The sequence below is a fragment of the Arvicanthis niloticus genome, chromosome 5 (genome assembly GCF_011762505.2).
Source record: "Arvicanthis niloticus isolate mArvNil1 chromosome 5, mArvNil1.pat.X, whole genome shotgun sequence".
Classification (NCBI taxonomy): Eukaryota; Metazoa; Chordata; class Mammalia; order Rodentia; family Muridae; genus Arvicanthis; species Arvicanthis niloticus.
In genome coordinates this window covers 34039704-34053579 of record NC_047662.1, presented here as the reverse complement: position 1 = coordinate 34053579, position 13876 = coordinate 34039704, and the positions used below count along the sequence as shown (strand labels likewise).

The following is a 13876-nucleotide window of genomic DNA, read 5'->3' as shown; positions in this document are numbered from 1 at the left end:
CCTGAGCCAGGACCCGGGCGCCGCCGCCCTGCAGGACCTGCGCTTCTTCGGAGCCGTGCTGCGCCGTGCCGCCTGCCTGCGCCGCTGCCTCGGGCCGCCCTCCGCCCACTTACTGAGTGAAGAATTGGACCTGGAGTTCAACAAGCGGAGCCCATACAACTACCTGCAGGTCGCCTATTTCAAGGTGCGACTGGTCCGGACCCCGGCGGCCGGGAGCGACCTGGGGAACTTGAGAAGCAGAGCAGGGAGGAAAGGGACCTCTGGCTGGGGAGCTCTCAGGGGACTCAGGGTTCTTATGGGCAGATGCTAACCCTAAGGGTCCAGCCAGTAGTGACAGCCCAAGGCAAGAAAAACCTGACCTTTTTCTTTTGGGAAGCCCTCCTAGAGGGAACCGAGGCGGCCGCTTGGGTCTCCCAGCTATACTTCATTGCAAGTGTCCAAGTGCTTCTGCAGCATCTTCCTTCCGGTTCGTTCTCCAATCATGCTTTCCCTGCTCCCTAATCCAACAGCAGCGCTCTTTCAGGACGTGGGATTGCCACGTCGCCAGCAGGGGCTGCCTGGCTCCTGGCTCCTCCCTGTGGAGGACCCTCTGGCTAGTGTGTCTTTTTTTTTTTTTTTTTTTTTTAAAGAAAATGACTGTCTTTTGGGATGCCACAGCGCTTTAAGGCCAAGTCAACAAACGAGCTTGGAACACCAGCCTTGTCTGCCCCTGGTGACTGGCAACATATATTTCCAGGACTCTGTTAGAGCACTTTGTTTATTACCTCATTTGCCCTGATACAGTATCCTTTGAGTGAATGCTGTTCATCCCATGTTAGGGGAATGGGCAGCACATGCAGATTACATAGCCACAATAGTTTCACAGACCTTTCAGTTCTGCCTAAAGAGAGACTTGGAGGCTCTTGGGGACCTCAGATTTCTGCTTTGTCCCCTCCATTCCTTCTGATTACTGGAAGCATGCCGGACTGATTGGGTTCTTACTGGGGTCCTGTCACTTAGTAGCAATACTTAAGTTTCATTGACATTTATTGAACACCTACTACATTCCAGTAGGACAGGTAATGAAAACGATTGATTTTTTTGTTTTTCCTTGTGTCACTGCTAGGAGTCACTGTACTAAGGGCTAACTAAAAAGGTTATGCAGTAAGTTAGAACAGGGGGAGCACAAAGGAGGGAAACTCTAGCTTTGCTTCAGTTAAATTAGGCCTGAGGAAGAGGAGACATTGAACAATGGTTATTCCCCAGAGAGTAGAAAGTAGAGCTGGAGGGTGATGTATTTTGGGCCATGGGGTAGTCCACTGCATGGCTCCTGTATGGGGAGACCAGGAGTGACTACAAAGTTCAGTGAGGCTCCTACACACCTCAGGCAGCCGTCATCAGACCTCATTTTCAGAACCTTAATTCTGGAAGGAGAAAGTCGTGGTGGTGAAGATGGGAGAATTAGGAGCCCTATGCCTTAGTCTACCAGAGAAGGCTGTGCCAGTGCCCAGAGGGAGAAGGTGAGGGCTGGGGCTGCGTAGCAAAGGAAGCAGGTGCAGCCTGAAGCACTGGGGAGTGTGAGCTGGGCATGGGCACTGTGCTCGGTCTGCAGCAAGCCTAGGGCTCTCACCACAGTGCAATTGTAAGTGCTCTTTCTGCAGTACTCCCAAATCACTGCAGCTTTAGACTCTTCAGCTCAGTCACTGTGTTTCTTTCTTTCTTTTTTTTTTTTTCCTTGTTTGGTTTTTCGAGACAGGGTTTCTCTGTGTAGCCCTGGCTGTCCTGGGACTCACTCTGTAGACCAGGCTGGCCTCGAACTCAGAAATCCGCCTGTCTCTGCCTCCCAAGTGCTGGGATTAAAGGCGTGCGCCACCACCGCCCGGCAGTCACTGTGTTTCAATCGGCTTTTGGTTGATTACTTGTTTGCTTTATTTTGTTTTGAGACAAAGACTCACCTATAATCCCAGCACTTGGGATCTGAGGCAGGAGGATTGAGAGTTTGAGAGTGACCTACATAGCAACACCCCATGTCAGTATGCGTGCGTACACACACACACACACAAATGCACACACAGAGAAAAACCAACCAAGCAAACAATTAAAATGTGAATGTATTCTTTTACTTCATCTATAGATAAACAAGCTGGAGAAAGCCGTGGCTGCAGCACACACCTTCTTTGTGGGCAATCCTGAGCACATGGAGATGCGCCAGAACCTCGACTATTACCAAACCATGTCTGGGGTAAAGGAGGCAGACTTCAAGGATCTCGAGGCCAAGCCCTATATGGTGAAAAGACATCCCCCACCCTGTGTGTGTGGTGTGTGTGTGTGTGTGAGAGAGAGAGAGAGAGAGAGAGAGAGAGAGAGAGAGAGAGAGAGAGAGAGAGAGGTGCTGTAGTCACAGGCCTTTGTGAGCCACCCTGTGTGAAAGCTGAGAACTAAACTCAAGTCCTCTGAAAGTACATGTTGCTAATCACTGAGCCATCTTTCTCTGGCCCATGTCATCTGAAAACTGTAAGCCCTACAGAAACCTATAAGCGTTACAGCGAGCTCTCCCCTCTTCCTACATGAAGAGCTAAGCATTGTGAATTCCAGGGGTACTTGGGAGCCCGTTTACTCTCAGCCTTCATTACGTAGCGGCACCCAGGGTCCCCGTCCGTCCGTAATTTAGGATTAGGAATCATCATTCCGTAAGTGACTTAGGACAAGGTGACGAGCTCCTCTGGAGCCTGTTTTGAGTACACCTTCCCTCCAGTAGCATGAGTTTCGGCTAGGGGTGCGACTCTACTCTGAGGAGAAGCCACAGGAAGCTGTGCCCCACCTGGAGGCAGCGTTGCAAGAGTACTTTGTGGCCGATGAGGAGTGCCGCACCCTCTGTGAAGGGCCCTATGACTACGACGGCTACAACTACCTAGACTACAGCGCTGACCTCTTCCAGGCCATCACAGGTGGGTGCTGTTCAGAGCATAGCCTGATCAGGCTTCAGAGGGCTTTAAGGTCAAAGTCCCGACAATGCACACAAACACCATACAACCTCATCCCCCAATTTTTTTTTAAAGTTTGTTTATTTTATGTATGTGAGTACACTGTCACTGTCTTCAGAAGGAGGCATCAGATCCCATTACAGATGGTTGTGAACCGCCATGTGGCTGCTGGGAATTGAACTCAGGACCTCTGGAAGAGCAGTTAGTGCTCTCATCCACTGAGCCATCTCTCTAGCCTGCATCCTCAAGTGTTTTAAGTCTGGAACTCTGACTAAAACTTGCCTTTCAGGGGCTGGGGAGATGGCTTGGTGGGTAAGGTACTTGCTGCACAAGCCTGAGGACCTGGGTTCAAATCCTTAAGCACCCGCATAAAAGCCAAGCATGGTGTCACTCATCTGTAACACCCCCCCCCCCGTGCTAGAGCTGGTCTGATCATATAGGTGAACTTCATATCATATGAAGTGATCATATAGGGTACAGAGCCTGTCTCAGAAACATGAGGAGTGATGGAAGAAGGCGCCAACATCTCCTGGCTCCTATACACAGGTGTTCGTACATGCCACTCACATGCGCACAGATGCATGCACACATCCTCCGCACAGATGGCTTTCCACTTCAGCTTGCCTATGTTAGCCAGAATTTGAAACCTAAATATGTCTTTATTAGTCAGGCAGTGGTGACACACACCTTTAATCCTAGCACTCAGGAGGCAGAGGCAGGCAGATCTATGAGTTTGAGGCTAGCCTGGTCTACAGAGTTCCAGGACGGCCAGGACTACACAGAGAAACCCTATCCTGGAAAACAAAACAAACAAAAGACCTCATTATTCCTCATCTCTGATTCCTTTCAGATCATTACGTCCAGGTTCTCAGCTGTAAGCAGAACTGTGTCACTGAGCTGGCGTCCCACCCTAGTCGGGAAAAGCCTTTTGAAGACTTCCTCCCTTCTCACTATAATTACCTGCAGTTTGCCTACTATAACAGTAAGGCCTGCTTTCTCTCTTCTCTTTGATGCCTCAACTAAGAAGCGTAGCCAGACAGGCAGCGTTGGTGGCCACTCCACTTCTTTAGAATGTCTATGTCTATGTCCATGGGAGGCAACATGCCCAGTGATTCCTGGGTGTTTGTCACAAGCTGGTGGCCTAGGTTGCCAATTTCTACTGCCCAGAGGGAGGAACAGGGGAGTCTAGGGCCTCTTCTTTTGTTCCTTTTTGTATATTTATAATCTAACTTTGCATTTGAATGAAAATAAATAGCAACAGTGAGGATGTACTACTGTTGACACTAGCGCACAGGGCATGCCCAGCCTTCCTCCCAGGGAAAAGGGACTAAAACTATCTGGGGGGGGGGGAATTCTCAGCACATCAGCATCAGCAGCTGTTTCCTGGGTACCAGCCAGCAGAGCACATCCATCTATCTAGGGCACGCTGCTATCATAACCCTCCTCTTCTAGAAAGTCATGTTGTGTAGCAAGCACTACTTTGTCCTGTCGTCATGGCCTCAAGACTTCTCTGAAACCAGATGATAAGTGGCTGTTGGTGTCCAGGATTATACCCTTCCCTCCCGGCCATTTTCTTTTCTTCCTTTGCAGTTGGGAACTATACACAAGCTATTGAATGTGCCAAGACCTACCTCCTCTTCTTCCCCAATGATGAGGTGATGAGCCAGAATCTGGCTTATTATACAGCCATGCTTGGAGAAGAGGAAGCCAGCTCCATCAGCCCCCGGGAGGTGAGAGACTTGTTTCAGTGAGGGCAGCTTCTGGCTGAACCCAATCAGAAGGAAGAAGACTGCTCCTGGTGCACGGTGGGGTGGGCCTTGGCCTCAGCTTGTCACTCAGAGTGGGAAGGAATACCAGGAGTTTGTAGAACATGGCAGAGCCTAATCCTCTAGATTTTGATGTACGTTCTTTGGATTGGCACACAGATTTCTCTGCCCTGATTGACACCCAAGCTAGATGCTGGATGCAGTTTGCCCAAAGGAAGTGCTGTTTCCTTCAGAATGGGTCTGTTTTGCCCACACCTGGTTTCTGTTTTAGTACCAGAGTGCATTTCTCCCTATCATTGTCTGCTTTCTCCAATTATTCAGCATTCTCCACATTTCTAGAAAGAGGAGAAAACCTAGGTAGTACAGACTTCATCTCTAAAGGACAAGCCATGGTTCCTCCCATAGCTCTGGAATTGGGTCTTTAGAGAAAATAGTCCCATTGTCAGCCTCTCCCAGGTGAGACTTGTAATTACCCATCTTGTAATTACCCGTCTTGGCCACTAGATGGCGGCCATCTAACTTTAAAAAGGCCCTTCCAGTCTTTGTCTTGTTTGGTTAATATTTTTTCCCTTCCTTGTGATCCTATTAAGGAGCCTGGGAAGGGAAGGAAAGTACTCTGTGTGGGCACGTTTACCTAGAACTCTCCCCCCAGGAAGAACTCTCCCCCAGGAGGGAGTAGCTAATACTGGTTTGAGCCCCAGACCAGGCTGCTCACGCTGCTGTATGTGTATGGCTTGGTTTCTGGCATTTGGAACAGGAAGCCGATCATTTAAACTCCAGATAGAGTTCCCACTTCTTCATGGGTGACTATGGTAGCCAACAGGGTGGACTCCTTTAATGTATTCCTCCTTGGACCTCCTTTCCTTTATTACTGTCTCTTTTTCTCTCCCTTCTGCTGCTTGGATCATGTGAACCCAAAAGGGACTCAGTTTCCCAGCTCTGGGTAAGCCCTACCCCTGAGCACACATGTGATGTCAGAGTACCAAGATTAACTATTCTACAGTTGCCCACCTTAAGGGAGGGATAGAGTCCAGCCATTCTGAGGGGTGGTGGTGGCCACGTGGAAAGAACATGAGCCTGAGGACCCCAAAACCCGGGTGTAAATGAAGGATCACTCCTAATCCTACTGCTCCCAAGAGTCTTCATCTTTAAGATGAAGGTAACAGTCTCCACCCATGAGCTTCCACTCAGGAAGCAGAGGCAGGAGAATCACAAGCTCAAGGCTAGCTTGGGTTATATAGTGACACCTGGTCTCAAAACTAAAATGGCAGACAAGATGGCTCAGTGGGTAAAGCCATTTGCTGCTAAGCCTTGTGACCTGAGTTTAATCAATGGACCCTCATGGTACAAGGAGGAAACTGACAAATTGTCCTCTGACCTCCACAGCACACACACACACATACACTAAATAAAAGTATTTGCCACATAAGCTTTTGTGGCATGGTTCAATCTGCAGAACCCACAAAAGGATGGATGTAAAGAACAGAGTCTATGAAGTCGCCCTCTGACCATCACACATGCACACAAAGTAAACAGATAAAACACAGCAAGAAGAAAAGAGGGCTCAGGACACCGTTCAGTTGGTAGAGAGCTCTGCCTGGTCTGCTTAAAGCCGTGGGCTCAATGTCCAGAACTTCAAAAGCAAAAATAGACTCTCTCCATTCCGAGGATTGTCAGCTCTTCCTCGTCAGAGATCCACTGGGATCTCCTTTCCTCCGTGAGCTGAATCATGCGGCCCTCAGGGCTCTTCTTGAGCATAGAAGGGAGATGTTTGGCCATACTGGGGAACACATAACCTGTGATGTGGAGAAGGCACCCCAGTCGCATAGGAAAATGCAAAATGCCAGGGAGGGCCACCCTAGGACTGAAGGGTAAGGATTGTTCTAGGGGACTCTCTGTTTCCTCAGAATGCCCAGGAATACCGACATCGAAGCCTGCTGGAGAAAGAACTGCTTTTCTTCGCATATGACATTTTCGGAATTCCCTTTGTGGATCCGGTGAGCCAGAGCCGGAGCTGCAAAGGAGGGGGAGAGAGAGGCACTGGGAACTGAGGGAATACATGCTGCACAACTTTGGGGGGGACACTGTCCAGGGCTGAGCCAAGCATGGGTGCGTGGACCCTAAGGATGGGAGGCAAAGTGGCAAGGTGATCCTGGGCCATTAAAAGTAACTTAGGTCCCAAGAGCCCACCACATCGCAGGCAGTGAGACAGGAAGCCATTGTCACACATTGATATCTGGAAGATTAAGTCTCCTGCTTGTTTCCTGACCTACCTTAGGACTCATGGACTCCAGAAGAGGTCATCCCCAAGAGACTTCAAGAGAAACAGAAGTGAGAAATTCCATGGTTGGATCGCTCTGACAAAGCACTTGAGGCTTCCTCCCTCCAGGCAGATGGGATCCTAGCCAGGGGTGGGGGGGTCCAGGTTGAGACACTGGGGTAGGAACCAGGGCTGGCCCCAGCACAGCCTTCAGTGCTGCCATGCTCACAGGTCAGAACGGGAAACTGCAGTCCGCATCTCCCAGGAGATAGGCAACCTTATGAAGGAGATCGAGACCCTCGTGGAAGAGAAAACCAAGGAGTCATTGGATGTGAGCAGACTGACACGGGAAGGTGAGCCAGCAGCGGGTGGCATGCCTGCCCACGTTCACCAGGTGGCAGCACCCACAAGGCTTTGCTCAACCCATCACGTACCAGCTTCTGCTTGGATAGCAGGTGCTAGGACTTCCTCCACATTCAACACACCAAGAAGCTGTCATCCAGACAGCCCTGAGAATGGGCCTTTGGCTAAGAAGCAAGATTCCCATGTCACAGTTAGACTAGCATAGTCACAGTAGGTATAGATAGCATAATCCTGCCTCCCCTTCCAAATGCTCTTCTGACAGCTCATGGTATTATCAGAAGCTGGAACCTTCCTGTCTTCTCTGCTCTGTTTGCTTCACTCTTGGTCCACAGTGATGGCTACTCTCTGCTCTCCTCCTCTCCTGCTTTTCCCTTTGCCATTGTCTTTGGCCCACATAGGCCCAGACTGCTCCTGTCGGTGCTCATCCTTTCCGACACAGATGCCAGGCCTGTCTTCCAAACACCAGGACCACGTATGCATTCTCAATAGTCAAGCATCCTCTATGCACTTGCTCTGTGTATCTGTATCCCCCATGTCTCTACATCAAATGGGATGGACTGTTTCTGGTCCCCTGAGCCTTCCGTTGGCCCACAGGTGATTGTTCATGCTTGTTTCCACTCCTGATGTACTTAGCATCATCTCTGCCCTTAAACACGCCCCAGAGACCTTACAGAGCCTCCTATAACCTCCCTCCTTTGAGTTTGTGAGTTCCTTGAGTTGGTGTGTCTTGCACCAGCTGTGTCTGACTGTGGGGAACAGCACTCTGGGGCCCTCTGACTAGGGAGAGTGGTGTTAGGCCCTCTCTGTCGCATCACTCATGAGGTCTCAGCATGTAGATGGGGTTGAGCCGGGTCTGTAATGTGGCCTATGCAGACACCTTACGATTACAAGCAGAACATTGCCCTTTGCCATTTCTAGGTTGAATTGAACAGGAATAGCATGTGACAGGGGTGTGCAGCACTGCTCTGTTTTCAGAAGTCGCTTTCTATTTTTCTTGCTTCTCTTCATGTCTGAGGCAGGTTAGGCAGATTACAAGATTGCTCTTGTACACAGTATGACAGTGAAGATCCATGGGCAACATTATTGAGCATTCGCTATGAGGCAGATACTGTGCTGAGAGCTTAGCGTGCCTTATCTGTTGCTCTCATTAGTCTGTTGTCAAACTTAGAAGGTAGACGATGTTACCAGTAATTGATTAAAAATTGAGGCTGGGCGCGGTGGTTCATGCTTTTAATCTCAGCAGAGGCTAGCAGAACTCTTGAGTTTGAGGCTAGCCTTGTCTACACAGTAAGATCCTATCTCAAAGAAAAGAGGTGGTTGGGTGGAGGTCTGAAGAGATAGCTCAACAGTAAGAGCATTGTCTGTTCTCCCAGAAGTCTCGGGCTTGAGTCCCAGCATCCACATGGTGGCTCCCAACTGTCTGTAGCTTCAATCCACTTTTTCAACTGTCTGCTTCTTCAGGCAGGGTTTCTTTGTATAGCCCTGGCTGTTCTGGAACTAGCTCTGTAGACCAGGCTGGCCTTGAACTCAGAGACCCACCTGACTCTGCCTTCCAAGTGCTGGGATTAAAAGCATGCACCACCACTGCCTGGCTAATATAAAATAGTTGTTTAAAAAAATAGTGTAACTTAGAGTAGTTAAGTAATTTGCTAAGGTCACACAGTAAGTGGAGGATTCAGAGATCAAGCCCAGTTCTTTGATTCTCGGGTTCGTTCTTTGAGAATGTGTGTAGCTGTTTACTCGTGAGGCCCAGGAGCCAGCAGCTGTTTGATGGCAGAGTGAGGCCTTGGGTGTGGACTTCCATTCCTTTTGAAGCATTTGAAATTCCAGAGGAATGCCTCTGGAATGCCTGTTCTTTGTGAGGAGGCCTTGGGCAGAGCTACCCTGGGACCTGGTCCATCTTGTCCTTGATCTTCAGGTGGTCCCTTGCTGTATGAAGGCATCAGTCTCACCATGAACTCCAAAGTCTTGAACGGTTCCCAGAGGGTGGTGATGGATGGTGTGATCTCTGATGATGAGTGCCAGGAGCTGCAGAGACTGACCAACGTAAGGAACCCAGTCACTACCTTCTCCCCACTCTGTGTGCCATGCAAGCACCTCCTAGGTGCAGCGACCTCTGATGTTCTCCATCGACCCCACTCATCACACATGCACGCACGCACACATACACACCTATGGGCACACGCACACACATAGGTGCATGCACACGCAGCTGCTCCAACTAACTTTGTCTTGTCTTTTGGGTCCATTAGGCAGCAGCAACTTCAGGAGATGGCTACCGAGGTCAGACCTCCCCACACACCCCAAATGAAAAGTTCTATGGTGTCACTGTCCTCAAAGCTCTCAAGGTAAAATCCAAAATCCATCTTGGTTCTCTAGAGCACGGAGCAGGGAAAACCTACCAGCCAAGGAGGAGGAGACCACTTGGCTCTGGGGAGGAGCTGGGGTGGGGATAGAGAGGGAGAAGTGTCTCACTGGTGACATTCCAGCTGCCAGCAAGTGAGGACAAGCTATGCTGAGGAGGTTTCCTGGTAAATCTTGGCTGTTAAAGCAGGTGCAATAAAAATGAGGCAACCGAGATGGGATGGATCCCCAGACATGTGGGCTGGCTACGAGTCAGAGCTGATCCCACAGGGCTGTCTGTGTTCCTGAGCAGGGTACATGAAAACTATAAAGGAGAAAGGAGAGGAGACCGGCAGGTGTGGGGGACAGAGATTGCTCCTTCATCAGTGGGAAGGGAGATGCTTTCAGTATACAGCCCTGTACCTCAGTGTCCTGGAAGCCTATAGAGGAGAATCAGGGCAGCTGACCACCAGTCTTCTTTGCAGCTCGGTCAGGAAGGGAAAGTCCCTCTGCAGAGTGCCCACATGTACTACAACGTGACAGAGAAGGTTCGGCGTGTCATGGAGTCCTACTTCCGCCTGGACACACCCCTCTACTTCTCCTATTCCCACTTAGTGTGCCGCACTGCAATAGAAGGTGGGCCTCATCACCCCTGCGGTTTCTAGGGAGCAGGCTGTGCCCTGGCACTATACTAGACGCTGAGGACATGGAGAAGGCGGGGTATGGTCCCTTCACGCCAGCTGGGAAATCAGTGCAAGTGTGTTGGCTGCAGCCCAGCGTGTTGAATGTGGCAGTAGCATGCGGGAAGATGCAGTTGACCACCCAGGGGTCAGGAAGCCTCCCAGCAGAGTGGTGAGAACTCTGCAGGGTAAATGTGTTTGTGGTGCTGAGGGCAGCAAGAAGACTTGCAAGCCAGAGAGACCTGTTCTAAAGGAACAGAAGCCCTGAGGAAGCTAAGAACACTGCTGGTGTACAGAGAGCCATGCTCTGGAGCTTGTACTGTGTCCTTTAACTCCGTCACCCGGTCCTGCTCTGTGCTCAAGCCCTGTCTTAGTAACTGTTAGATACCAGACGTGTGGGAACGAGTGTGTTTGAAGTCAGACAGAAGAACAAGGCCTTGTTCCCCCTCCCTGACATCCTTGCTTTCACAGCCCTGAGCAGGGGTGGGGCACAGCCAGCCTGCCAGCAGCACATTTCTGTGGTGCAAAGCCAACTCTGTCCTGCTGTAGCGTTCAGAAGAGTCTGGCTCTGACACTGCCTTGGAAGGTGGCTGGCGCTGGAAAGCATGTCTCTCCCTCCGGGCGTTAAAAGCACTAAGAAAATCTGGACACACCAAAGGAATGTGCCAGGCACTTGACTGTGTGCCACAGAGCCTCCAAGTGAAGTGCTGGCAGGTGGAGGCACAGCAGACAGTGACGGACGGACTTGGCAGGACCTTCTTGTTTAAAAGACGAGCTTTGCGGCTGTGTGTTAAGAGGTTGGGAACAGGCGGGTCAGGCTAGAGACGTGGGAGCCAGTCAGCAGTGACCAAGGTGGGTGAGGATGAAGGCTTGAGATCTGGAAGGGGCAAGGAAGCAGAGAAGAGATGCCACGGGAGAGGTGAGCTAGGCGGGGGCTGGTGACTGGCTGGACCTGATGACGTGGCTTCTGTCACTCCTACACAGTGTGCCAAGGTTTGCATTGGAGGAGAGCGTGATCTGCTGACATTTACAGTAACCCTGTTCCTTCTCCTCCCCGTCCCCTCCCTGTGTGGCTTTCTATCCATCCCCACTCACAGAGCCCCACTTGGCTGGCTGTGGTTCACTGCTTCTGTTACCTGCCCCGCCCCTCCTGCAGGCCTGCTGGAAAATGAAGTCAAAGGACCTGCACCCACCAGCCTTCACTGTTGACCCCTGTGGTCATTCCTACTTCAGAAAGTCTCTAGCTCTGTCAGGGTGATGGCACTCAGCCCAGGATCTGCCTTGTTGACCCCTGTGGGCTGCATCTGTTCAGCCAGAAAACTGCCCTAATCTCTAAGCCTTGGCTTAACTAAAGACTCCTCCCAGCTAGAACATGACAGTTGCATAGATTCACATACATTTTGGGACACACCTCCATCCCCTGCTCCATGTGTCAGTGAGAGAGCATCTCACTGTGTTTCCTGTGTAGTCTACTCTAACACTTATCTTGGCCACAGAGTCACAGGCTGAGAGAAAGGACAGTAGCCACCCCGTCCACGTGGATAACTGCATCCTGAATGCCGAATCTCTCGTGTGTATCAAGGAGCCCCCAGCCTACACGTTCCGGGACTACAGGTGAATGCAGCAGTGTGGTGCCCAGGCACTGTATGGCACTGTGCTTGCCCTGAAAGCTCCTGGGTACCCTGCACTCTGCCTCCCCACCCTCGCACATGTGCACACACAGGCAGAGGCAAGCCGTGTGTAGATGCCAGTTCCTCACCCTAGACCCCACATAAGAAGGCAGACACCAGGGAGTCTGTGAGGGGTGTGAGTAGGAGGGCATGACTGGGTTTGGCACAAAGGTTCACTAGCTAGGGTGTGGTGAAGTCTCCAAAGAGGGATGGGGTCCATGCGAGCTGTTTATGGCCTCAGAAAAGCTGCTGGTCTCCAGCTGCTCGTTGAAAGTACAGAGAGGAGGGTTGTGGGGAACAGGAAATAAGCCATGTCTGGATTCCTGCCTTTCCAGCGCCATTCTTTACCTCAATGGGGACTTCGATGGAGGAAACTTTTACTTTACTGAACTAGATGCCAAGACTGTGACGGTGAGTGCTCTCCTGTCCTCATCCCTGGCGACAGAACCCTGCTCTGTAGAGCTGATGTCCCCAGAAGACAGAGGAAGAATGACCACTGGGTTTCCTCTCCACCCCACCAACACCCAGCCTGTCCCCTGTCCCTGGGCCGGGGGCTTTGGGATATGACAGCTCTCCTCTGACCATGCTTGTCCTAATGATCCAGTGCTCTTCTGAGGCTCTCCCCCACTTCTCCTTCCCCACCCCCAACCCCAAAGGCAGAGGTACAGCCCCAGTGTGGAAGGGCTGTAGGATTCTCTTCTGGCACCGAGAACCCACATGGAGTGAAGGCTGTCACCAGGGGGCAGCGCTGTGCCATCGCCCTGTGGTTCACGCTGGATCCTCGGCACAGTGAGAGAGTAAGGGCTGTTGGGAGGGCCACTTGTCTGTTGCCCTGAGACTCCCCACCCAGGCACTCCCTGGACCTTCCTTTTCACGTGGAAGTGGGAGAGGGTGGGACTTGATGTGGAGTCCTTGGTTCTCGCCTTGGGCCCTACTCCAGCTACCAGAGCTTAAGCCTGCTGGGAAGAAGGTGGTCCCAGAGCCCCTGCAGCAATACTGCCCTTGTTCTCTTGGAAGCAGCAGCTAAGAAAAAGGCCTCTAGCGAGGCCCTCTGAGAAGAGTTTGCCTTGCAGGACAGGGTGCAGGCAGATGACCTGGTGAAGATGCTGTTCAGCCCAGAAGAGGTGGACCTCCCCCAGGAACAGCCCCTGCCTGGCCAACAGGACTCCCCAAAGCCTGGAGAAGAGTCTCTGTCAGACAGAGAGTCACAGCACAAGGATGAGCTATGACAGCAGCTAGGTCACAACTGGGTGTCGTTGGACCCATGGGGAGGGACTCAGTCCTGCAGCCTGGACTTCCCAGCCCGGCAAGGCTGCAGAGTGAGGGGCACTTCTGTTTGCTGCCCAGCCAGAGGATCCTGCCCACAGCTTCTGCATGGTGCTACTGTTCTTGGAGTGGGCATGGCAGGACACACTCTTCTCTGGGCTTGGCTGAAGGCTCAGGATGCAGGCCCAGAACCACCCTGGGCCTATGTAGGCAGCTGCCTGTCAGCAGCATGATGTATTTAAGTATCTGTATAGACAACCAGAGAATAAATGATTTGTGGGTTGTTTTTTTTTTTCATTTAGTGGTTTGTTCCAAGAGAGGAAATGTTTCCGTTCTTTCCCAGATGCGGAACTTGGTGGCAGCTACTCTGGGTAGTGTATGGTGGCACGTGCCATACAGGAATTCCTTTGTAGCCTTAGGCCAAATAACCCAGGTACCTTGGGCTATTACCATAGAAGGGGCATCTTGGTCCTCACTGTGTCCACCTTCTGTGGGAACTGGGTGGCCCAGATACAGCATCCAGTGTGGCAACACTTCATAAACTTGAACCCTGTAGACGAAGCAT

At 51.2% G+C, this 13876-nt stretch overlaps 1 protein-coding gene across 1 annotated transcript; it reads left to right on the top strand.

Annotated features, from left to right (window-relative positions):
- Nucleotides 1-6: 6 nt before the first annotated feature.
- Nucleotides 7-13597, top strand: P3h1 (prolyl 3-hydroxylase 1). The gene is made up of 15 exons (XM_034502827.2): nucleotides 7-184; nucleotides 2114-2266; nucleotides 2738-2927; nucleotides 3814-3945; nucleotides 4554-4693; nucleotides 6637-6726; nucleotides 7008-7060; nucleotides 7221-7342; nucleotides 9271-9398; nucleotides 9605-9700; nucleotides 10181-10331; nucleotides 11872-11989; nucleotides 12381-12456; nucleotides 12702-12842; nucleotides 13119-13597. The coding sequence occupies exons 2-15, from the start codon at nucleotides 2177-2179 to the stop codon at nucleotides 13272-13274; spliced, it is 1683 nt and encodes a 560-aa protein (XP_034358718.1). The 5' UTR covers nucleotides 7-184; nucleotides 2114-2176; the 3' UTR covers nucleotides 13275-13597.
- The last annotated feature ends 279 nt before the right edge of the window (nucleotides 13598-13876 follow it).